Source organism: Lissotriton helveticus, chromosome 9, assembly GCF_964261635.1.
Source record: "Lissotriton helveticus chromosome 9, aLisHel1.1, whole genome shotgun sequence".
NCBI classification, from domain to species: domain Eukaryota; kingdom Metazoa; phylum Chordata; class Amphibia; order Caudata; family Salamandridae; genus Lissotriton; species Lissotriton helveticus.
In genome coordinates this window covers 1,038,521,860-1,038,548,351 of record NC_136070.1, presented here as the reverse complement: position 1 = coordinate 1,038,548,351, position 26,492 = coordinate 1,038,521,860, and the positions used below count along the sequence as shown (strand labels likewise).

The window sequence follows — 26,492 nt, the reverse complement described above, 5'->3', positions numbered from 1 at the left end:
TCAGAACATGTGCGTGAGGACTATACTGTTTCTCGCACACTGTAGACTAGGGTCTATAAGGTTTGTGTTCATTTAGTTTAATCACTGTGATGTCAAATAAGCCATATGTAACATGTTGAGTTGGATTCATTTGAATCTCACATTTCTCAATAAGTTTATAGGGTATTCTAATGCGGTGCAGCGTTCAACAACTGTGAGCCACCGGTTCACGTTTTCCTCGAAGACCCACAATGTTACGTTTAGACATGGCAATAATACTGCAGTGTAGTACAGTTATCTCTTTATGGGTGTCTCAGTGTGTGAGGGGAGTGTGCAAGAATTTGTACATTGGTTAGAAATCTTCGTACTAATATTAAGTTTGGCATAGTTTGAGTGTTTTAGCGTCCAGTCTATGAAAAGGACACCAATTTTAAGGAGTGCCTGCAACAGTTGCCAAATTACACAGCGTGGGTTGCAGTCACAGAGTAGCTCTGGTGAATATGCTTCTGAAATCGGTGTGTGAGGCACCTCTTACAGTAATATTTGGCTTTGTCTAATAGTAGCACGACACGCCTATGTATGAAGCTTAGTTCTAGTATCATGTTGATTAAGGATGAACAGTGTTGAGATACCCAATGTATTTAGTTTCCTTAGCACTGGAATTGACGTGCCATCTTGATACCAAGGCAACTTGGCCAACAGGTAATACATTTCGCAACCAGGGGCTCTCAATCCTCCCTCGGACTTAAAGTCATAATAAGCATTGGAATATGTATTACAATATGCCATATCAGTATGCCACTCTGTCGTTGCTGGGAGAGGACACTCCATCCAAAGCATAGCAATTCTATGTCCTTTGCCTGCAACGTCGATAACACCTTCTCTTATTTTTTCTGTGCCCCTGTCATCGTGGCCTGTTCATCCTCTGTTTCCAATATACGTCCCTCCACCACGTCAAGGAGCTCTGCAAGTTTGCCTGTGTGTTCAGACATCCTTCTATTCTGTAGGAAAATGCATCTATCTTCCCATTAATTTTGGTGAGGCAGAGTTGCACAAATGTCAGGATTTGACGTAGCTCACTCCCCATTTCACGGTCAGCGAGATGTCGGAGCCGGTCTCGGGTACGTCCACTCCATCTTCGTGGAGCCTGGTCATTTAGCGTTGTACAAACTGTAGTTTAGATTGGGATTTTGACATTTTCCCCCATTGCAGCCGGTGCATTGTGAGCTGCAGCTATGATGAGGTCTAGGAAATATGTGGCACTGAGAGTTGGGCTGGTGGAGCACACAATTAAGGGCCCCCGCATACCAGGATAAAGGCGACGGCTGGTCCGAACCGGAATGACCTCCCAACAAATCTTATCCAGGCACCGCTATGCACAATATAGTCCAGACGTGGGTCAACACTTGCATCTCCGGTCGCTGATGACCCAGCAGGCCCCTCAACACACCGGCCCTCCAAGCACGGGCAGAACATCTGGTCCAGGGTTCTATCAATGTGCACAGTGTAATCTGGTAGCCTCAACCAAGATCATCAAAATGGGGAAACCTACATAGCATCATAGGTAGTCTCCGACACCTTCAGAAGCACACAGCAGAAAAGCGGGTTCACCGATTGTTATCGGTGTAGGCTGGGACTCTTGTACTGCCCGGCTCAGCAACGCAAGCCTCGTGGACCAGAACCAGCCAGAGTACAGTCTTTAAGTGGCAGCCTGTATCGAGGGTCAAGTCAGGCAGTTTATGGGGTCATTAATTTATCAAGCCCATCCTGACAGAGGAGTCGTAGGGAACGCCACCACCTGCGACCATACTGAAAGGAACTCGCATAAACGCCTCCCTCCGCCAGGGCCACCGGAGCCCCCTCACCTCTCACCGCCACAGTGCTCTGGGAGGCTGCAGGCCAAAGTGTCCAATCCAGCCCATGCGGCCCAAGGCTCGATAGGCGTGGTGGTGTACAGAAAGCAAAGAGTGGTTCCTTGCAAAACGCTCTGCCTCACGATCAGGCGATTGTGGCGGCTGAGGGAAGAATTACATATTTTTGCTGTGTTACTTAAATAGGCCTACTGGAAAACTCCTACAGGTACAGCCTGAATGGGCACATGCAGTTAGTATTTCATAAAAACTGAAATACCACCCTTTCCAAATGAAGTTGATCTTTTCTGTCATCTCTTGGTTACCGCTAACTCTGGAACAAAGAAATTAGTTTAATGTTTGGAACAATCAGCAGCCCAGTAGTTTGAAGATTTAAATAGATATCTTCCTAGGCAGTTTAAATGTGCTATATATCAACAACGAGAGAGGTAGGGAAGGTCAGAGACACTCTCTTACACCCCAGTTAAGTATCAAACAACAAAAGAAGAGAGGTCCGGTCACGCACAAAGCTACCAGATATTTGAGCAAAGAGATAAGTGGGTAATTTTAATCACAGTCACTCTATTTGAGTAGGAAAGCTCTCACACACCGACCTGGTCAGTGTCATGCTTCATCATCGGGCCCCACCGAAGAGACCGAGTGTCTCTTCGGTGTGCTGCGACGCCAGAAATACTGCGGAGCTGGTCGTGTGGGGAGGACGTGTTGTGGAAATTGCAAAATTAAAAGTGACTAAGGGTATCGAAAAAACTTTTAATAAGTGATCCCTAAGACACGTGTAAGTGGTATATGTGTCTGAATTTAAGGGCCAAGGTTTTTAGGATTTTGATTAAATTCAGCTAAATACCACAAGTTTTAAAATTAATCAGTCAACATGTTTCTGCCTTATTTGTGGTATATATTCACCATGGCATTCTTCAGGACTATACCCCGGCGGTATGGACACTCTAATAGTCCACCCTGACCTGGGGACGTGTAAGTGAAAAAAGAAAAGTGAAAAAAGTGCTTAAAAATTAGAAGAGCAAATTGCTCATTCCAAAAAAAACCCAACATTCAGGGGTGTATCAGCACCTGTGAGAGAAAATAACAGACAAACAGATATGGACATACATACGATTAGTATATGCCAGCGTAGACTTATCATCGTGCTCCTAAGATGGTGGCAAACCTATGTGTGCACACACAATAACTGATATCTTATGCACCATCCAAGTAGCCCTTAGGGCAATTGTACATGCTAAGAGGTGGAGTGCTAAAGGTGGTTAAAAACTACTATAGTAGTGATGGGGATAAAAACACGGTGTGAATTCTCCATGAAGAGGGATCAATTTGACCAAATGGTCGGTGTCCCCTTAGGATGGTAAGTATGGAGAAAATCTCACTTTTAAAACAGGGCGCTACTAGCACCATGGGTCTCGGGAGGAGGATTGGAGCGCGCTTGGCACATCCTAGGAAGAAAGAGGAGTTACATGTCAACAGAACCCAAACCACACACAGGTACTTAGCTTCTGGTCATCGTAAAAAACGTTCCGCTGGTGATCCAGACTCACGCCCTCTGCGCTCACAACCCGCTTGTCAACCTGCAAGATTCCTCTAAACCGGACCCCGACGATGGAGAGCGGGGCCGGTAAATGAGTTTAAAAGCGCTTTGTTTCCGTTTGCGCGCTCGATTCCGGGTTGGGCGTGTCTCGCTCAGATCGAGGCTTGGAGCGCACACGCCCACTCGGGCGGAGCGCGCCTAGGATCAAGACGAGGTGTGGAATAGAGGACCTATCCCTGCGCAATGGCTAAAGGAGGTTTAGGCACGCTGGTGGTTGTCAGGGCAACCGAGGGTGCTCGTCGTTTTTTAGGGAAAGTTTTTAGGAATCGGATTTTTAAATGGGCGAAATACCTCACTCTAGGGATATATATACTGCTTACATTCAGTTGGTAAGTAATGTCAGAGCAGAAACGAGAGTTCCATCCCTCTAGAGATCTAAGCACTGCTCACATTAAGGGTGTAAATCGATAGTGTCAGAGCAGGAGTGCACACACTGTCAGATCAATATAGTTTAATTAGGACATACATGGGACAGTCCTTGGACGTGATTAAAAAATGTTTGCATAGTGTAGAAACCACCTAGTTTAAATGTGCTGCCATGTTTTGTGAGAATAATCTTAATTCACTTAACAGCTCAGTAAAACGTCTTTCCTGGCACCCAAGGAAACCAGTTTCACGATAAGATATGATTTGCAGTATAATATGGTTCTGAGCATTATAAAACAATGGTCTGACGCTTAGCCTTCACATTCATGGTTCCAAAATTACAATGAAACGGCAGAGTAAATGGTCCCTGGAACAATATACTGGGATTACTCATTTCCTTGAGGGGGGTGATGCAGTGATGAATTTGCTGACTTTGAAAATAAGAATTTGCGCGTTGGAGGCTCTAAAAGTCAAAGGACAATACATTATAAAGTTAAAATGTTCTTTAACCACCCGAGAGGGTTTGTGTGCTTTGGGTGACAGTGTGCTATACAAATTGACATAACATGGGAGAATGAAGCCAAATTCATCTGTATGCTTGGCGGTAGAGAGATTCTTTAACGTCAGGCTAAGTCTGAAAAACAAAAAAGCATGGGGAACATCAACCACCCTCCCTCCTCTACCCAATTCAGCAGATTAGAAAAAAAAATAATTTAAGCATGGCTTTCCTGCTGGATAAACTGGCATGGCGTAGTCCACTTCCGGAGTATAACTCTTCCGCTCCAAAGCTTGGGGGGGATGAATACCTCATTGCTTGTTCAGACAGAACGCTGCACTTCTGTTGTCTAAAAGAGTGAACAGCCTGTAGGCTTGGCATTGGGCTGTACAGAGTTTAAAGCTCCAGAAGTATGATGCAATGGGACATGTACGACCATGCAGGTTTTATTTACAGCACTCACTATTTTGCTATTATATCCCGTGCAAGTTATGTGCCATGTCGAAGATACAAACGAGTAATTGTGACTCATTAACATTAATCAGCTATAATTGATAGATGTCTGCCAGCATGCTCTTGTGATCAATAAAATATAGGAGTTCATGTTGGCAAACATGAGAACGGCATTTGATGCAACTAATAACTAATGTGGTGACATTTCTGGCTCAGAAATCAAATATACAATATCTATTATGAAGGCTACATTATGTTTCTATGGATGAAAGATACACACTCCATCCGATTGCAATCCCTTTAGTGACTGGTCCCCAGGTTTTTTGCTTAATAAGGTTATGGCTAAACTTTTAATTTAAGCTCAAGACTAGAGCTAGACCAGCAACCATACTGGGCAATTTGTACTAGAAGAAGCCAGTAATGATAAGACATAGAAAATACATTCTAAATTACCTCTTGTGATGAGATACGAAATTCACATGATGCATATATTGTCAATGGCTTGGCTTTTCATGGCCAATCATGTGAGATACATTTTTGCTCTGGTTTTGAGGATTTCATTGCAGGCTGGAACCTGGTGGTGTTTGTGAATATTGGTAAGTGAAGCAGTCTGAGGGATATGTGAAGTTTAGTTGCTGATTATTTGATAGGACAAATTTGTTGAGCGTGGCAGTAGGTCTACTAAAGGTGATATGGCATGAGGATTACCAGGCAGGTTTGTAAGCCTACGAATTAATTGGGCTAGTGTATCTATCATTCTGCACCTGTGAAGGTTGCCTGTCTAAGTTCTGTTGGCATTTCGAGCACGTAATTGTTTAGTGTTAAGTGCTGCTGTGAGCACGTTGACGCCCAACTATATTACAAGTTTGAGAGAGTATAATCTATAGAGAGTGCATTCTAGAATGTTAATGAAAGTATAGAGAATGAATGTGCAAAACACAAAGAGATGTTATATTTGGGGGCTAGTAATGAGTGGGATTTGTGCTGCTTTGCTTGCGGACAATAGACTGTCAAGTTACTTTGGCTGACCAATAATAGCAGCCTCCTGGGTTAAACTCTAAAAAACCAAAGACAGGATCTTGAATGCAATCCATGCTTGAACTTGAAATCACTGTAGGCCACACTGCAACATGCTCCCTTCTTTTGCACACAGCTGAGTTTTGGACCCAGTATACAAAACTACAATAATGTAGACAGAAATATTTGTTTCTTCAGTAACTAGCTAATCATACACGTGGTATCCTTTTAGAACTGAGCACTAGAGTCTATAGAGGTCATAATCATAACTTTTGAGGACAGTCTGTACCTGCGTATGTGCTGTGTTGGTTTGTAAAGTGTTCTCTTCACAGTGTTCTGTGGGAGATCGAGGCCTGTGTCGCTAGACTAACCATGCCAGGTACAAACAGGACCTTCTACATCTTGGGTGAACTACATTGGCTGACCTTTCCTATATACTCCATCTTCAAAATTTGCTGCACCATCTACAAAGCCATTTGAACCGACACCACAGTCTACTTAGCTTACAAGTTCATCACCTCCGTTGGCTATTGGGGTAACCACAGCCAGGGCAACCTCAGACTGGAGATGAAGTGCAAAACAAAAAATAGGAAAAGAGGCCCCCTCCATTCAAGTACTCAAGACCTTGAAAGACATCATCTACCCCACCTACAATGTAGCCATGGGCGGAAGACCCAACTCTCTAAGGACAATACATCAAGAAGTAACAATCCAGTTCGCGCTAAACCCTGCTCCCTCGCCAATCTGCTATTCACTATATCTTTGCATTTGACCCAGTACAAAGGTACACTGCCTCTTGGCTAGGTTCATGCTTTAGAACTTCTATATGCATGCATGCCTGCAAGGTACTGCTGACTTCCTGCCTACTAGACACTGACTCCAAGGAAATCAGCATTTCCTGAGGAAAATACATAATTTAAAAATGGTTCAAAAACAAGTGAAGACATCTGAAATGCAAAGATGGAGGAGGAAGAGGAGGAGGAGGAGGAGGAGGAGGAGAACGAGGTGGAAGGAGGAGGAGGTGGAGAAGGAAAGAAGGATAAGGAAGAAGGAGGAGGAAGAAGGAGGAGGAAGAAGGAGGAGGAAGGTGGAAGCAGGAAGAAGGAGGAGGAAGAAGTAGGAGAAGTAGATGGAAGGATGAGGTAGGAGGAAGAAGAAGGGGAAGGAAGAGAAGATCATAAGGAGTGCTAACAGATGTGGGGTCTTACCAGCTAAGCAAACCGAACACAAAATGCGCAAGTCAGCTATGGATAATGTACTGTTGCTGTTTGCCCAGCAAAGCAAGTGTACTGTTGTTGAATCTGCAACAAAGCATGAACAGCCATCAGGTTAGAACCTCCTCCCCCTATGTTCAGGTTTCAAGTTTAACAAGCCAGTTGTACCCACAGATGTCTAACGAATGTGAGTGGTACACTGAGCGGTTGATTAACTCGAATGAAGAGGACACATTTCGGAATGAAGGCGATATAGGAAGTTATGCGCAAATGGCCATGCAAGGCATAATTGACTACCACCTGGCAAACACCAGGAAAATGTACATTAAGTCCCTCCTTTGGCAGCAGGACAGTCCCTAAGAAAGAATGACACCAAATAACAGAATTACACTGCTTAGGCCCTCCCAATTAGAGGCAAAAACACCCACACATAGGCCTACAAATGCTTCCAAAATAAGGTAAAGAGGAATAGAACCACACTCAGTACTGCATTAGGGCTGCCGGCGACAAAAATGCCGCGCTAGATGCATTTGGGAGTACGCCAGCAGAACAGGAACAATATCAGATGGGAGTCACAGGCCCCCTTAATCCAGAGTACCGGACAGTGGCAAGTGCACAGAAACCACTCTGTGGCAACCCCTTGCAAATCCAAATATTTCTCTTAAAGGAAAGACATAGAAGGTCCACAAACAGCAGAGCAAGGATGGCAAAGGAGAGATGAGGAGGGCTAACTGCATGCATGAAACAGTACTGCAGACTATAGACCCCTGGACCTTCCAACCCCTGTCCTAACACATGGAAGCAAAGAACACATTTCTTGCCTGGCTGAATGTCCACATGCTGCTGGTCACTTACTCCCTCCCTTCTGCTGCCTGCAAAACCCTATACCCGCAAATAGGCCACAGGAACTGGAGTGCCCATCAGCAATGACCCCAAAGAAGAGCAAGCATACCCAATGCCGACTAGACCACATCCTTGCAGCTTGCAAGTCTCCCTCCTCTGACCGCCCAAGCTATGACAAACTATGCCAGGACAGAGAGGCAGCATTGGATGCATTTGGGAGTGTGCCACCAGAAGGGGAACACTAGCAAATGGGCACCACAGGTTTACTCAATTCAGAGTGCTGGATGGAGGCAAGACCACATAAACCATCCTGCAGGAACTGCCTGCAAATTCTTGAAAAGGAAAGGCATCCATGGTCCATGAACAGCCGAGCAAAGAAGGCAAAGGACAGATGAGTAGGGCTGACTGCAGGCGTGAAGCAGTACTGCAGACTATGGACCCCTGACCTCTCACACTCCTGCATTAACACATGGAAGCAAAAAAAAAAAAAAAAACCTTCTTTCTGACCGAGTGTTAACATGATGCTGGTCACTTGCTCCCTCCCTTCTGCCACCCGCAAAACGCTACACCCACAAAGAGGCCAGTGGAACTAGAGTGCTTCCAGCAAACAGCACTAAAAAGAACAACCAGACCCGTGCCGACTAGAGTACATCCTCACTGCTTGCCAATCTCCCCACACTGACCACCAAATACATAACAAATTACGCCTTAAAGAACCATGGACAGGGAAGGTGGCAAGACCATGATGGGTAGCATCCATGCCAGGAAGTGATGAAGCCATTAAAATGAATCCCTGGCAACATCAACTGAAATGGCCAAGAAAATGAGAAATGGTAACTCAGGATCAAATATAGGCATGAAGGAAGATGAGAGACTACAGTTAAAAGAAATCCGTAAAGATGTGATAGAAACTGTTGGAGGCTCCTAGCACTCCGAACTGGCATTGCTGTCTCCCATCTTAATTTTCCATCTTCGTCTGTATCGGTCTTAAGAATCATTTACATTATAAAGGGAGACATTTGTATAAAGATATGGTTATTTATGCTGTATGCTTCTTCCTCTTTGGAATTTTTTTCATTCTCCTCCCTCCTTTTTCATACTCTTTATGCCTTTCTGTCAGATACGTTTATTCAATTTGGAACTGATTAGGCCACTTAATGGGCTAGGTATTTTTATGCACTAGTTTGTGCTTTAGATTTGCTCCTTTTGGCCCCTTCCACTACACTGCAATTAACTCTTCCGCTGCACTGTAACTTTGTTTTCCTTTTCCCAACAGTTATTTTTAAAATTGCAATAAAGATAATTAAAAAAAAAATCAATTTGACCTATTACATTTTAAAATGAAGCTGGGAACTTTTTCTCTTTGACTTGTAGTATACCACTCTTCAATGTATTATTAACAGGAAATGTGTACTAGCTCTTAATAAATCTTTTTTAATAAAGTTATTTCTATTTTAATATAAACATGACAGATGGGAAAATTAACAATCAGACAGTTTTAGATCGGTTACTGTGAAGTAAGGACACATTTAATTTATTATGTACATATTGTGAACAGGAAAGAAGCCTATCCATGTCTTTGGAATCCGCAACTACTAAATCCATGTGAATTAACTCAAATGAAAGTGCACTTGCCTTCCATGTCTAATCTTACAATGCTTCAGAAAGCATCCTTGTAAATAGGCTTTTCGACTGTCATGCAGCCACTCATCCCCAGCAACTACCGACTGAAGCCCATGGGGTCTGCTGTTCTTCAGTACAGTGTAACATCACTTAGCCAAAACTACACCAAAATGCAACAGCATCTTCAAGTAGGGATTTGAATTTAGGTCATTAAAAAAGTGCACTATTAATAGTTTATAGTGGGGACAGCATGATGGGCAATAGAAGCACCTACAAAAAGATGTCAAGGACCTTCCTCAAAATATCAGAATAACCAGACAGTCCCAAGTTGAAACGACTTAAGTGCAGTCTGTAGAGTGACACCTAAGGCACATCAGGAGTTCTCCCTTCCTATACCGTTACAAATTAAAGGAAATTATCCCATATACAAGAGGAAACTTTCTTACTTACAACCAAACAGTGAAAATGTAACTCTACTACTGATCAGTCACAGAGAACTCAATCCCTGCCATATCTCACCACAAACATTTAAAGGTAAAATATTTTGTTGCTTGTTCAGTTAAGCCAATCTAAAAAGAAATACCTTGAAAATCATTGAATTTTCAATCCCCTGTATCTATTTAATTGAACTGTGAGTAATAAATGATCTCTTTTATAGCAAGTAAATGATAAGGCCATTTAAAACATACACCACAGTTTGCAAAAGAAAAGAAGCATTCCCCATCACCATCTACACATCACAAGCTCAGGACGATTTACGATAAAGATCAATATTGGAGGGACTTGAGCTTGGTCCGATTTTGCAGCGTCATCAAGGAAACAATACCGTTTGTAATAAATGCACTAATACAGATCTATCTGCATCAAGTAACATAAGCGGGGAGATGAGCCTGATTCACAATGATACGATTTTAAGTAAATCCAACAAGACTTTGATCAGTGGTACTGCTTTTTATTCACATAAACCAATTAGTGAATTTTTATTTTTTTTTGACTGTTGAAATGTTCATAAATTATTTTATACCTACTACTTTTTAACCTATATTATTGCACACCATGTTCTCAACAGCTGCAGTGATATTACTGTTGCATTAATGCTGGGCAAACACTTACTGGGAAGGTGCAAAAGCTTTAGGACTTGTGCACGGCTTACATTTTGCCAACTGTGACTCAATCTTTCATTCCTCTAAGACACTTGCATAACATATTAAACAACATTTTAACATATACGTTGTGCATTAGTTAAAGAGCTGGAGCACGTCACTGTTTGATAATTGGATCTAATTATTAGCAGTAGCTTTGGTTGACGAGTGCACGTTAATTTAGTATGACTATATGTACAGATCTTACAACCACGTCATCTCTGGATTAACCAATTTCCTTCTATCCTCTATCCTTATTCAGAGTACAGATGCCACTAGACAAGATAACGGTTGACAATGGTTAATAACCCAACCTGCAATAAAAGAAGAATTGGGCCTTTCTGCCTGCTATAGTTGCCTTCAGAAAGGACAGGTGTTGTCAGTAGGCCTTTGCCATCACCAGAGAGCGATCATACAAATCAGTTGCGGCTTGTATGTAATTACAGAGGTGGGTTAAAATACGGGTGATATTAAAATAATTTGTAAAAATCCAATTATCTTTCTCACTTGCCGCGCAACGTCATCGTCCCTCGGGTGTCTTCTCTCCTGGAAGCTCCGGAACCAGGAAACTGCACTACCCAATACTGGCGCTGCTCTCACAGCACCAGGATTGAACTGAGATGCCTCTCTCAGCACTCTTAAGAATGCCGGAGGCCTGTGCTTTCTCTGGTTATAACAGTTTAAAATGCACATGTCTTGCTGGCCATTGCAAGATGGCCAGCCAAAGAGACATGCACACTTTAAACTAAAGGGCACTGTTCCCTGCTGCCACTCAGCAGCAATTGCCCCATCCCGCTTTAACACTTGGTTCAGGGCGGGTTGCTTAAAAATATAATGGTCATAAATAAACTTTACCATTTTATTTTTTGGCTACTTTGGGCATTTTTTTTTTCAGCAGGGCAAAGCTCCTCCGCACTCACGGAGGAGCCTCTCCTGACACAAATAGAAAATCAACCGTGCTCGCCTGGAGTGTACAAGAAAAAATACACCTCTCAACATATTGTTTAATCTTGCTAGGTTAGATGCGTCTCTTCAAGGACAAAAATGCTTTAACTATATCCTAAACAATTGCCTGTTTAAAAATTAAAAGCAATATTTTCCAGACAGTCTACATGGGTCACAAATGAAGACACCTTTCATAAAGAGTTGAGCAAATTTAAGTGGGGAAAAAACACCTGATATGTGTTTATAGGTTGAGCCTACCACACAGAGAAAGCTGTCTGGTTGCAAAAGACCTATTGTCTGCTTACTAAGACCTTACAGTGGGCTTAAAGCCCACCCACTGCTTACCACTGGTTGGCTTTGTCGTCACTCATTTGCTTCATTCTTATTTGATGGCTTGCTTTGTCCATCTTGTGTTTGTCCCTCCCCCAGAGAATAGCCTCTTTACATGTCTGCTCAATTTTAGTGCTCTTTTTTTTTTAACTTCTTGCATAAGTACTCCATGACAGTGCATGTGCTTCCAGCTGTCTCTCGTGTGCTTCTCTCCCTTTCACTTTGTGTTGCTCTTTCTCGTCCATGTGCAAGCTTCTCCCTTCCTCCCGTGCTGCTCTCTCGTCTGTGTTCTTCTCTTCTGTCATCCTGCGCTTCATGTCGCTCTCTCTCACCTATGTGCCTCTGAGGTGATTCATGCTATCGAGCTCACGACGTCCCCGTCCCTTCCAGTGAAGAGGAGAGGGCCTGATGATGAAGCATGCCACTTGTGTGGGTGAGCGATCTTTGCCCATTTTAGTCAGGAATAGATTAGTTCCAACAGAGTTTAGTATAATTATATGAAAATTGTAGCATCGGGTCAGAAGTCTGCAGTTGCTGATCTTTAGGTCTAGTTATTGTTTGGGATTGTGCAATTAAGTCTAATAATTCTCTTTCAATAGGAACATCGTGCTCTAATCAACTACACTTTTAAGAGGGTTGTCACTTAACTAAGTAAGAGCCAAACTGTTACATGAAATGAACTCTAAAAATGGCCTCCAAATATGCCCCATCGAACTTAGACTGTGGATTAGTTATCAATAAAACGGGGTTACAGTCCTGAAAAGAGTACCTCTCCATCCTCCTCGAATGGTCCTGTTGGTTAGCAAATTATCCTTATTCATAGCTCTCCTTGACCCACTACACAACTTCTCTAAGAGCCCCAGACCACAACTTCATTACAATCCCATACATACCAACACAAGCAATTCAGTTTGGAGTCTCCCGATTTTTGAAGCCAAAACAAAAATAACTTATTTTAGCTGTCTCTTGCCTAGAAATGCCTCTGCTTCAATTTAAGCGAATCGGGAAAACACATTTTCATTGATTTTTTCTCTTCTCAAAATCTCTCACTTTATAGTTCTGAAAAGTCGGCATGTATGTAAATGTAAATGTACATGTATTTATATAGCGCAAATCACCGACACGGTATCTAAGCGCTTGCTTAGGGAACCCGTCCTGGTATTCCCCTGTGAGAAACCCCGGCAGGGTGTCCACAAGGTGAAAGCCAGGCATCCTGCCGCGAGGGGCCGTAGTGGAGATTAAGCAAGCTATTGCCCAGAGTCGCAGAGTGTGACCCCGTGAGTCGAGTAGGCACCGGAGCGAGAATTGTCGAGTCCGTGGAATTTTTGAGCCAGAGACCCGCCGAGGTGGCGAATCGAACCCTGGTCCACGGTCGATCTCAGCTTCCGGGTCTGCCGCCTCTAACCACTGAGCCACGCTTCTCCACTCCCATGTATGCAGTCCATAGAAACTTGATCCAAACTACAAATCACCAGACCTCACCCAAAATACCACCTAGAAAGTGAACTGCATTCCTGCAATAAAACATGGTTGTTCTGTTCCATTGTACCGCTATCTGCCAATGCTACATAGGTACTTAAGATACAAATGTATCAAACCACCTCCTTTCTCTTTGCAAGAAGTATCTTCTTTTGTCATCCTTTGCACCCACTGCTTTCTTTGATTTCGTTTGTGCAAAGGAGGACATTTTATGACCTCCATTCGGTACACATGTACTTCAACTATGCAGCTCTTAGAAGGTAATATCCTTGTAGTCCTAACTTTGTTAATGAGGTTAAGATCAACACCTCCGCATAGGGCTACATGTGTTAGTAACCTCGATGGTGCATGTCACAAAACTACCATTTCCTCAGCTCAATTATCCCTTTAATTTTAGAGAGCATATTTATCAACAATTCGTTTTCAGAGACAGGTGAAATATTTGAGTGAAGATACTTGTAAATACATGAATGTAATTTGCAGGTAGAGAGCAAAGGTATCATCTAGCTGGGGCAGGAAGACAATGATGCCCCTATATAAATCAAACCTCTCAAAATGCTACTGAATACTTTTAAGGAGCAAAGTTATTCTGTCAGACCTTAATGCCTTCTAACTTCGTATTTCCATTTTGATTTTTTTTTACAAACCACACATTTCAAATACACATGAATATATTTTTTTCAAGTTTTATAGTAACATATAACATCAAGACCAGAAATTAAACCTATGTTGTTTCTGGCTTGGATAGGGAGTACAAATAATGGGGTGGGGCTCCCCACAATGTTCTCACATGGGACAAAAGATAGGCCTGGAGGAGTGAAGACTATGCATAATTCACCTCTAATATTCTCTAACATCAAGTGGAAACGAGCAGGCAGGGAGTAGATGCTAAAATACATTTTACAAATACTTAGCACCTGCCCACTTACTTTAGGTTTAACTTTACGCTTCGGCTGGCTATATGAATTATGGATTTTTATTCCCAACACCAGTGCTTTAAATGGGCTGGTACCGTCCGGTACGGAGTACCTGTACTTTTTTAATTTAAAAGGGAGAGTACCTGTACTTCTCAGTGCTGCTGCAATACAATGAAATGGGAGAGTGGCGGCACTTCCCAGGAGCAAGCAGGTACTCTGTGATTACCTGCACTTCTAGATTTCCAATTCAATCACTGTTCAACACACAATAGACCTTTTTCAGAACCCAAACCAGCAACAGAAACAGCAACAATGTTCAGAAAATACATTTCCGAGGAGGTTCTCAGAGTTATCATCTTGGCAAATTAGCAAAACATTAGCACGTTTTACATGAAAACAAATAGAATATTTAGAAACCCGGTGGATTGACCAAATTTGCAATGACATTCCTGCAGATATGCTGTTTTTATCACATAACATTAAAATGATAGCTGGAAATAAGATGGCATAGTGCACTGACAGGCCAATTATTTCTCAGCAACGGATAATCAGATATTAAGTTTATTATCTGATACTCTTACATGCAATCTTACTCCAGAACCTCGTTTACACTTCAGTTCAAATGGTTTTAGGGTTCTTCAGATCAAAGAAACGTTTCCTCTGCTAAAGTACACCAAGAGATGAGAAAACATTCCATCTCACTAACTTTAGGAGCAGTTGGAAGAGATCATCACTAGTCTTCAAGGTTTCCACTCACCTATTCTGTTTCCAGTGGGCCTGCAATTTTCCAACATTTTCAGCATCCGAAAAGGAGAAAGTCTCTGCCTTTCCCGGTTTGCATTCATGATTTCCTAGGAATAAAAATCTGCCAACGTGTAAAAAATATAATGCGCCTGGAAAACCAGCCCACCGGAGCAGAGGTCCAATTTAATGAAGCTCCCGGTGGATTGGAACAAAGCAAACCCGACTTGCGTACTCCGGAGGATTCAAAGCGGCATCGCCTGCATGCCAAATGTCCTGCTGAATTCCACCGTAGTGTAGCGGGGCTTCTCGGAGGTGAGGCGTGGAAGGTTCACATCTCTAAAAAAAAAATGAAGATGTCTTCATTAGCACGTCGACAAGTAATAGATGCTGCGTGCTGCTCGATGACTGGAAGGTTTCAGGGTTCGGCAGACCTGGTCCCGGCCCGCAGGCGGAACCTCAGCCTCTCCAAAGCCTCTCCAAAGGGCGGGCATGACAAACCCAAGAGAAGGTAATGCGTGCCCTTCGTGGGGGCTCCGCGGACGGCGTGGGGACCGAAAGGACGGCGTCGTTAGCATATATAGATCAGGGATGCGCTCCGTCGCGCGTGCACTCGAGCACTCCTGCTCTCGGAGGACAGACAGGAGGCATTACTTATTCCATGACAGGCACCGGAGGCTGCAAGGAATCATCACACAGGAGGAGGCTGGGCTCCGTGTTAAGGAGGAGCGAGGTGTTCGCTTTCCAGCAGTGCGCCGAGGACCGCAATATGCCCTTAATTTGACTGCTAATAAAACGGAACATTTAGTTTCGCGGAAACTGCATATTAACCGTACCACACTGCACGACAACAACTGCCTAGCGCTACAAAAAAACATAACAATAACGTGCAATTTGAGGTTAAAAACGGGCACATTTACTAATACTTTTTTCTTGAGGAAATCTCATCAATCGGAGTGGCAGTCATATGTAGACTATACCACGGCATGAAAGGACATGCACAAGAATTTCAGCGATTACTTTTTTCGCTTCAAAAACACAACATTAAGTCTTTTTTTTTTATATTTAACTGAAGGCGAGGAAAATATACAAGTCTTCTACGCCAGTATGCTGGAAAATGACATGGCGCTGACCAGTCAGTTAGAATTTCACTGTGAGATGGCTCTTCACTATAAAGTGTATTATATGCCCTCACAATTACTTATTCAGATTTTCAAAACAAATGAAATTATTGACAGAAGGAGATAAATAGCGGGGCTATTTCCCACCAAGGGACTAACAAGTAACATCAGAGACAACAGAAGTCCAAGTTCTCTGTGCGGTCTCTTGGAATCAGCAGTGGCCCTTGGCGACAGGACAGGCCCTGACCCTCCACCTTTTTCCGCTGCATGAAGTGTCTGTCAGGCTGAGCAAATGTCGGCCTGACATACAGTTAATGTGTTTGTCAGGCAGGCAGGTGCTGTACAAGTGCTAAATGCGCAGTCTCCTGGCTACCTGAGCCAAATTTGCTAGGCTGAAGATTTCACAAACCAGTGGGCATGACTGCCTAAGCCCGACAAGGTTTACTGTGAAGCTCCCCTTCATGACGAAGGGGAGCGTCACTGATGGACTTGGACGCTTCAGTTTTAAATCTGGACGTACCCAGAACCGAGTGTCCGTCAGTGGCGCTCATCACAGAGTTGGGTGGGGTAAGCAACTCTCATTGACACCATCCCACTCTGTGACAGAGTAAGGCAGACCATCCTCTCATTGGTGGACCTTTTACAAGGTCTATCAATCAGAAGAGGTGAAGGGATCATTCTTCCATCCCTTCTTTCAGTACAAAAGCTTCCCTCTTGCCACCCGAGATGCAGCCTAGTAAATTGGTTTTGTAATGCTGGGTGCATGAGAGGGTGTGTGTGCATTCATGAATGGTTGTTTGTGAATACTGTGATTGGGTGTGTGCATGTGAATGTGCTGGGTGTATGTGTGTGCTTGTGGGAAAGAGTGTGAGTGTGTGTGTGTGCGCCTGCGCCATCCATGCTGCACATTACGGGCTACCACTAGAACCGCAAGTTGGGGAATTCTCCATTACGGATACCTACGCCACTCAACACCAGTGACTATCTCCGAAGCTTATTCCATTGATTAGAGTGAGAGTAATCATCGAGGTGTCATACACAACACAAACGCATAAAAGGTACACAGCGTCCTGCCTCATTTATCTACCAGTACCTCCCATAACCATATTTTTTCAGTACCTGCCCATGTTCCCCAACCCCAACCTTCTTCGACAACCCATTTCCGCTCTTTGTGGGACAACGGTGGCAGTAGCTCTGTCAGACTGTCACAGTAGAAATATGCTGTTTCGTGTGGCCTTTACAAAGCTGCAAGAGGCAGGGGTGGGTGAATATCTATAGGTCACCATCAGCACCACCTTGCACACCACTTTTGGGCGTTTCTAGATACGTCTGAAGAGGGAAAAGGTGGGAGCGATTAATCAGTGTTTTTTCATATTACGAGTACGAAAAATCTTTATTTCGATCACTTGATCATAAAAGATATACATTACACATGTAAAAGTTTATAAACGCATTAAACAACATTAGTGATCAAAAGTTAGTTAAAAGAATGTGCCGATAGTTCAAGTCTGTCCCGAATCTCCAAGTCTCTTTATACAACGGGATCGAACATACCACATTGAAGTTAAAAATTTAGATAGTGCAAAAACAATGGTGGGAGTTAAATCTGTCTTTAAGACTCTGTACGCTGGTAAAAAAGTTCTGAACCCCAAATTTCTGAGCAGGGGGACTAGCCAGTAGTTCCTGCTCCTCTCGTAGGCCCGGCAAAAAAATACCACATGAACATAGTTTTCCTTTGGGTGGGCACATGCTGGGCAAGTTTCTGAAGAGGAGCGACAAGACCATGATGCTGTAAATGAAGCCGGGGGAGAGTTCCATATCTCCATTGGAGGAATAATTTTCTGGTTAGTGCTGGAGTCATGGCATCTAGGACAGTTTCTGGTTGGTAAGAATATTTGATTTTAGTGAACTGGTTTGATAATGATCCATCACGGGTACCTTCAATCGTTCTTAGGAGCATGTGATCGTAATAAGCTCTCGCAAGTACCTTTTTGGGGATCTTAGTACAAATATTTGCTGGGTCCAGCCATAGTTCAGAGAGTCCAATTGCCTCAAAAGTTCTCTTGATGTAAGTCAACCAAGGTATTCTTGTGGCATTGGGTAACTGTAAGAATTCCTGTAACTCTGCTCTATAATTTGAAAGGTCTGGACTGCTCCATAGACGCCGCCAGAATGCTAAGGGTTTGAGCCACAGCTCCTCAGTTATTGGCCGAAGGCCCATATCCAGCCTGATAGGGAGTAATGGAGTGCTCTGTGGAAGGGCAACAATCTGTCTCAGGAATTTGTTCTCAATAGTTAATAATTTAGGTGATGAGATATGGCCCCACAGCTCGCCCCCGTACGTTACACCCCCTCGGGCCTGTACTTTGTAGATGTGAATAATGGGGGTAAGTGGCCGGTAGGGAGATTTGTTCACTAGTCTCATAGTACCACCCACCAACTGTGTCAATTTGATGTTAACTTTTGACTGGTGGGCCGACCACGTTAAGTTTTCATTGAGGGTGATCCCCAAATATTCAATTGTCTGTACCCGTTCCAGTTGAACTGTTCCCAGCTTGGGCGGTGGGCGGTTGTGGGGCTTAGGATTGAGAATCATATATTTTGTTTTCTGTGGGTTAATTTCGAGTCCCCGCTCTGAGCAGAATTGCATAAACCCGTCCAAGACACGTTTTAAGCCCATTGGGGATTTGGACAGCAGCAGGGTGTCGTCAGCAAACATAATTGCGGGCACCCTGCTGCCAGTCAGTTTTGGGGCATCAGTGTTGGGAATCCTGGTCAGGTGAGCAATTACCCCGTTCACGAAGAGGCAAAACAGGGTCGGTGCGAGCACACAACCCTGTCTCACCCCTCTGCGAACGGGGAACCTTTCGGTAAGATTGCCACCTCTGCCACACCTAACGCGGGCATAGTTGTTATGGTGTAGTCTCATCAGGATTGCCAAGATGTCACCCGGGACATTAATCTCCTCCAGGACTTTCCACAGTTTTACTCTAGGTACCATTCCATCACATTCTTTGAGTCTCTGGAGAGGACTGGGTAGCAATCAGCACCCATCCTTCAACTGCACACTGGGAGGCCTGGGCGAGATGGCACATCAACACATGCCCTTCTACTGAATTCCTCGGGTCTTGGGAGGCCTTAAGGGAAGCAAAAGAAAACCAGGGGAACTTGTGGGAAAACAGGGAGAACTTGAGGGGAAAACAGGGAGAATGTGTAGGAAAGCAGGGGAAGTGGAAACTTCAATGCAGTCAACCGATAGCGTAGAAAAGCAGGTTTCAGTATCACAGCACTAACAACTGAATTTATTGTAATAGCATTGCATTTAATAATGCAGCGTCAATAATGCAATTTCTAAACTGCAAATCTACGTTCTTAGGTAGTAATGGACTTCCAAACATCCATATTATAGTGAAATCAGAATGGGTCTGCTGTGTCATTGCAGAACTAGACAAATGAACACATGTAATTTTACTAGACAAATGAACACATGTAATTTTGTCACTCTGGATGAAGATTCTGTGATGGATTTCCCATCAGCCATCTGCATAGGAAGCAACATCTTTGGTTACCACCCAAACCATCTTTAAAAGAAGATGCCAAGCAAGAGGACTTAATTTCCCATGAACCACCTACGCAGGTAGTTACATCTCTGAATTCCCATCATTCATCTGCACAGGAAGTGACATCATTGGTTTCAATAGCACCCTGCACCCCCCCCCCCTACCAGGTTCTACTTAATGGAGGCTGCAGCACGGACTCTCATCAGATGCACATAGTGCTTGCATCAGATGCACATAGTGGGTGTGCCACTAGCTGCGCCCGTCCACTCCTGGAACATGCCCAGTGCCAGGAATACGGATTCTCACCCTACCCACTGCTACCCTGCTGCACTGTTCTGTATTCTCATCCACAGCCGCCTCTTTGCTATCATACTGCACAACACAGAAGGAGCGTTAACATGCTCTTCTTGCAAATTCCCATGCATTCTCACCCCCCCCCACACTCCCGCAACAGTACCCAAACCCCACTTGCTCACTCACACAAACCAGCCACCTGCTAAAGCTCACACTAACTAAACATCACCCACAAAACACGCCACACTTGCATGCATGCTTCTCAACACCCACTTGCTCACCACACATGCCACGGAGATATGGGATCTACTGCACAGCAACCCTCTGGAACAGCTATCCCTCAAAGAGACATTGGTAAACCTAACATCTGCACCGGAGATCAATACATCCATCCCTGCTGGCTACAAGACTGCCAGGCAAAACCATCAGCACAAGCCGGGAGGTGGAGTCGCCATCATATTCAAAGATATCATCAGCTGCACCACCTCTACGCAAGCCCCCCACCCTGCTACATGGAACACTTCATGTGCAAGATATGCAGCAGAGCCAACTTCTTTCTTGGTGAAACTTTTTAAACTTGCCACCGGAACCTGGCACCCATTTTACCAGCGACATCACAGACTTCATCGCAACCATTCATCAAGGCCAGCACCTTCATCCTCCTCATATAGCCAAACTTTCACCTTGAAGACCGCATTGATCCAAACAATACCGTTGTTCTAGAAAACCTCAGAATCCTTGGCCTCATAAATTTAGAAGCCCTGCGCGGAGATTTCCAACCCCATAAAAACCCATCAACTATGGATTGGAATTTCTTCAATTGTATAGCAGATACCTCCAACGGTACAGACCGAAAATAATACAGTACTTTAGGCAAAATAGACATTTTTAGGACATTGCGTCTCCCAACTATCGACAGATGTAGACATTCAAGTTTTTCAAGCTGGGTTTTAACAGATTGGAGTACGTCTGTCCAGTTCACTGTAACCAACTCTTGGAGCGACAGCCTGATTTTAATGCCGAGATATTTAGCCTCGGGAGTAACACGACAATCATTATGGCACAGTCCTGTTGAGCAAATGACCCGAGTTTTCAGTGTATTAAGTTTGTACCCCGACACATTACCGAACTGCGCGGTGGGTGGGGCGTTCCAAACTTTGCATTATATTATTTGGCCTGTCTCTTGCAAAATATTAAATACTCAGTGATTGGGGGAGCTCCACCCCTATTTGAGAGCCCAGATATTTTTTCTCTCCTACTTGGTACTCAACCACGACAGATGATGCTTCGCTTTTTAGAACCTAGCTATTATAAAAGAACCAGGTTCAAATTAGTACTAACGGCTTTTAAAGGATGGCGCTCAACCCACAAAATCATTGGCCTGGGACGTATTAACTTCTATACTCCATAGAATTATTTCCGCCAATATTTTGGGATCATCCGATGCGTATATGGGGGGGGAAAGGCATTATATCTTTTGGCTCTATGTTTAAAGATGGTATAATGGTCTCATTTCACAAGCTGAAAGACAAATATACTGTCCCTCAGCATGACTTTTTAAAGTTTTTACAACTACGTGACTTCATCTTTAAACATCAAAGTATTCTACCTCTCGGTCCTAATGATTTTATAGAAATCCTAAAAAAGCCATCACGCATAGGGACTTTGTATAACTATCTGTTGAACACACACCAGGACGATATGGGGCTACAGGAGTCTAAATGGTGTATCAGATTGGGTATTCCTGTAGTACCCTTGCAAGATTCAATTAATACTGCCGCTAAAATTATTTTGTCTGCCAATTTACGATCACAGCATTACAAAACCTTATTTAATCTTTATCATACACCCTCTAAAATGCTGAAATGGGGCAATGCTAATAATGGGAAATGCTTTAGGTGTCAATCGGATAGGGCAGATATTGTACATATTTTTTCCGATTGTTCACTGTTAAAACCTTTTTTTAAATCTATTAAGAAATTTTTGTCGCATATTTTAAATTGTGATGTGGTAATCTCTAGAGAGTTGATCATGCTTGGATTATCTAATGACACTGATCTTTTTTTAGGATACTATAAAAACAGATATCTCATATTTATGGCTATGGCCGTAGCTCGCCTATACATTTCCTCAATGTGGTTGAAACTTGAAGCACCTGTATATGAGATGTGGCGGGCAAAATTCTATAATGTTTTTTATTTAGAATACAATCTATATCGTATTAAATCTATTAGGAAAATGCAAAGGGGGATTAAAATTTGGCAGGCAATGATTGATTATTTGGTCCCTGTGGAATGAGTATTTGATTGATTGTTCATGATGGTATTTTTCTTTTTTTTGTTTACTTGTATAATAAACATTGTATATATTAACGTCCCTTTTTGTTTAGTCGTATTCTGTACTTGGCTTTGAACTGAACTAATAAAAAAAAAAAAAAGAATCCTTGGCCTCACCGAGCACGTTACCAAGACTACCCACACAGCTCAACACCTAATGGATACATTTTTTTTCTCCATCAGTAGCATCACAGTTGACAAGCCAGCAACTAAGACCTGGACAGGCCACGCTCTCGTCCATTTAAGCATATCCATCTGGCACCACCATAGACCTACCAACACTGGAACTGCTCGCCCCAACTAGAAAATTATCACTGAAGAGGAGTGGGCTTCAGCAATATCCTATCACTGGCCCGAGCACAACAGCAACTTGCCAAAAGCCTTCAGAAATCTCATCAGCTAGATCACTGCATGCACCAACAACATGGTTTTCCTCAAACACAACCCAATGGCAAGAGCTTGACCACAGACCTGTTGGTACACAGAGGAAGTCAGGCTGATGAAATGCCACTGCATGCAACTGGAGCACAATTGGAGAACAAATCAGCCATAAGACGCTACACCACAGCAGATATGCAACACAAAGCGCACAACTCTTGCAGATTGTACAGAGGCCGGCACTGACAGCAGCAAGGGAATTTTTACCTTCATCGAGGATTTAATTGTGCCTCCTGCTGCCCCCAACACCATCACACCCTCATAAGAAGTTTGCAACAAGCTCTCGTATTTCTCCAAAATCACCACTATATACAGCAACGTCGACCCTCAACTGGACTCCATCACTGTCGCAACTCAACTTCACATCACAATTGAATAACAAACCATGACCTTATGACCTGCTGTCACACTCATCGAACTTGTTGCTACCATGAAGATCATCCATTTGGTGGCCCCATCTGACCCTTGCCCCAACCATCCTTTACGACAGGACTCCTTCCGGTCAGCTAAGCACTAACACCCACCCTCATCTTCGCCATCGACTCAACCATATGCTTGGACACCTGGAAACAGGCCACCATCAAGCCCCTGTTCAAGAAGCCATCCGCTGACCCAGCCACACTTTCCAACTACAAAACCATCTCTCCTACCATATCTGGCAAAAGAGTTAGAGAAACAAATCAACCAACGTCTCACCGACCACCTAAGCAACAACAAGCTCCTATACACCAAGCAGTCCGGATTTAGACCCAACCACAGTGCAGACACAGCACTCATCTCCACTACAGACTACATTTGAATGATCCTTGACGGTGATACACAGCAGTTCTCATTCTCCTGGGCCACCCTGCAGCATCTGACAAGAACTCACACCCCATTCTCATCAGGTGCCTGCACGAGGTTGGCATCCAAGGACCCTCTTCTCTGCTGGATCTGCTCCTCCTTAGCGGATATAACAGGCTATCAGCCTGACACCTTACTCCTTATAAGCCTGCAAACTCATCTGCGGAGTGCCTCAAGGCTCATTGCTTAACTCCACCCTCCTTAATGCATACATGATCCCTCTGGTCAACGTCATCTGAGCATACAACATCAACATCCTATGCAGACGCCTAGCTCATATGTTCCTTCTCGACAAGACCCCCACAACAAGAAACAAGTTCACCAAACTTGCTAAATGAATGAAAGCCAACTGCCTCAAGTTTAACACGGACAACAGAGAAGTAGATATCTTTGGCAACAACACCTCACTATGGGACTTCAATTGGTGGTTGGCTGAAATTAACCTTCACCCAGAACCCATGCCAGAAACCGCAAGATAATCCTCGACAGCAAACTAGATATGACAGCACAAGTCAACGCTGTTACTGAATCCTGCTTCTACTCCGTAAAGATGCTGAGAAATATTAAATTGCTCCCAAGCATTAGTAGAAAAACTGTCACGTATGTCTTAGTAACCAACACGTTTGACAACAGGAACACTCTGTACGCCGGGATCACCAAGCAACTCAATAGAAGACTATTAAACAACCAGAACTCAGCCAGCCAGACCCATCCTGAACCTTACACACAGAACTTGCATCATCCCAACCTCAGGGAGCTCCAGTGGCTCCCAATACACAAACGTATTATTTTCATATTCCTCACACACACATTCAAGGAAATGCACAACTAAGGCCCCACCTACTGGCACAGTAGCATCTCTTCCACCAACCACCCATTCACTTTTTCTCTGCAGGACTACTACTCGCTCACATCCCACGCATCCACAGAACCAGATGTGAAGGACAGGCATTCTCTTCTATTGCTTCTAAAGCATGGAAAGCCATACCATTCCATATCAGAGCCTCCTCCTCTCTCTTTGAATTCACACAGAAGCTAAAGACCTAGATAATCAATTAACCAACCTACCATGGGAAAGCCTAGTAAACTTGCTCAACGGCAGGTTTACCTTTGTGGGTAATGGCGCACTATACAAATACACATAACAAATACACATAACATGCAACAATTTCTGCTTAAAATATGCACAAAATGACAAACGTTTGTGCATACAAGGGCTGATGCATTGTTTTGCTCAAATCTCCCTTCCATTTTTGCAACCAAGAATTACTGCCCTAACTTTAGCCCCTGGTCACCAACACCAATAGCTCAAACTTTCAGTACTTCAAGACCTATTGCATTGCAAATGCTTGTTTAACATAATTACACTACTAGCTGGGATTCAGAACACATAACCGTATGGTATTTCACAAAGACAAATTTGTTTACCGGTAGGTTAGAAAAGTACACTGGACACTCCGATTCTAATTCTGCACCTTTTTATGCTCCTCACCAAATTCGTCATTATGACACAATGCCTGTAGGGTAGACCATCTAGGCGGGGACCCTCGCAGGATTATGTCAGTACCTGGTGCATTCTTTTGCTTCTCTTCCTCTTGCCTTCACCGTTCTCACTCTTTGGATCCATGGAAGAAACCATGCTTCTACCAAAAAGACATTATTGTAACCTCTGACCCCACGTACATGTGCACTGGTCTGTGCAACTTGTGTAGCCAGTTTCTAACAAGTATGGGAGGTGCTACATCTTGCAATAGGAGGACATGTTAAGGTTAGGCAATGCGCTTACACGCAACCAGGTCACGGTGCTTGATCGGGAAAGAAGAATGACAAATGCTTGAATAGCACATTCAGTCCTATATATTTTCTTTTAATTCTGGGAGAGGATGTGGCGTTAAGGCCAGTTATGACGACTTAGGAGTTGGAGAGCAAGTTTGGTTTTCAGCACTGAGTCAATAACCTGTGATTCTGGGAAAATCGCTGAGTCTTCCACTGCCTAACAAAAACAAGCAGTGTTGTGAGCAAAACCGCAGCGGCCTCGGAGGGGAGGTGGGGGCCTGGAGCAGTGTTGCGGGAGGGGTCAGGGGGAAGCACTGGGAGATTAAGGAAGGACAAGTAAATAAAACAACCAGACAGCAAGCAAATGAAGCGATGGAAGTCTCTTTGCACAAGTAAACAGAACAATTAAGGAACAAAGACGCAGCCCAACCAAAAAAAGAGTTCTCTCTAAGTATAAATAACCTGAACAGTAAGAACGCATGTAAGAGGGCCAGTCCTTATGGGATGATACAAAATTCCAAAAGGAGGGACTTCTAAGTGTATTCACCAATGAAAAGCCAGTATTTCTAAAGGACAGCAACAGGAATCAATGAAAAAGATGGGCGTTTTTTCAAGCCCATATTCTAGATACTGCACGTCTCGAAGGGACAGCGCAAGCGCTGCCTAGGCGAGACCTAAAAAGTTTAGGATTATATGTGTATTGTGATGCTACAGAGTTCACCTGAATAACTTAATTAACCGGGATATAAACAAGGGCGATGGGAAGTTAAAGGTTATCCTGTGCCCGGTGGTGGAAGGTTGCAAAGTACAAAGCACCAACACCTGCATCTAGATAGAAGAAATGGAAAGAAAAAAGGAGTTAGTCAGTGTGCCTAACTGATGTGGGATATTCCTTGTAAAGGACTAATTCCCTCACCCTACATAGGTGGCATTCTTCGTCATACGGAACCTCCTCATATCGTAATGCCTAGTCACGGTGCGGGCTTTCAGGGATGTTTTCAGAGTATGATCAATACCCTTCTAATGAACACCGAGTAGAGAAGAATGAAGAGAGTGGATAAAAAAGGCGAAAATTAAAACTGGCTCCAAGGTATTCAACACATTATGTTAA

At 43.6% G+C, this 26,492-nt stretch overlaps 1 protein-coding gene across 5 annotated transcripts in view; it reads right to left on the bottom strand.

The window, feature by feature from the left end:
* LOC144782165 (cyclin-dependent kinase 17-like) overlaps nucleotides 1–26,492 on the bottom strand; it is a 588,354-nt gene that overhangs the window by 383,891 nt on the left and 177,971 nt on the right. Inside the window, exon 1 of one of the 5 annotated variants that reach the window (XM_078661373.1) lies at nucleotides 15,030–15,181. The exons of the other annotated variants lie outside the window; for them this stretch is intronic. Within the exon in view, the coding sequence (XP_078517499.1) occupies nucleotides 15,030–15,117 (88 nt within the window). The 5' untranslated portion in view covers nucleotides 15,118–15,181. Of the gene's footprint in view, nucleotides 1–15,029; nucleotides 15,182–26,492 lie in introns of those variants that run through there. 5 annotated transcript variants of the gene reach the window in all.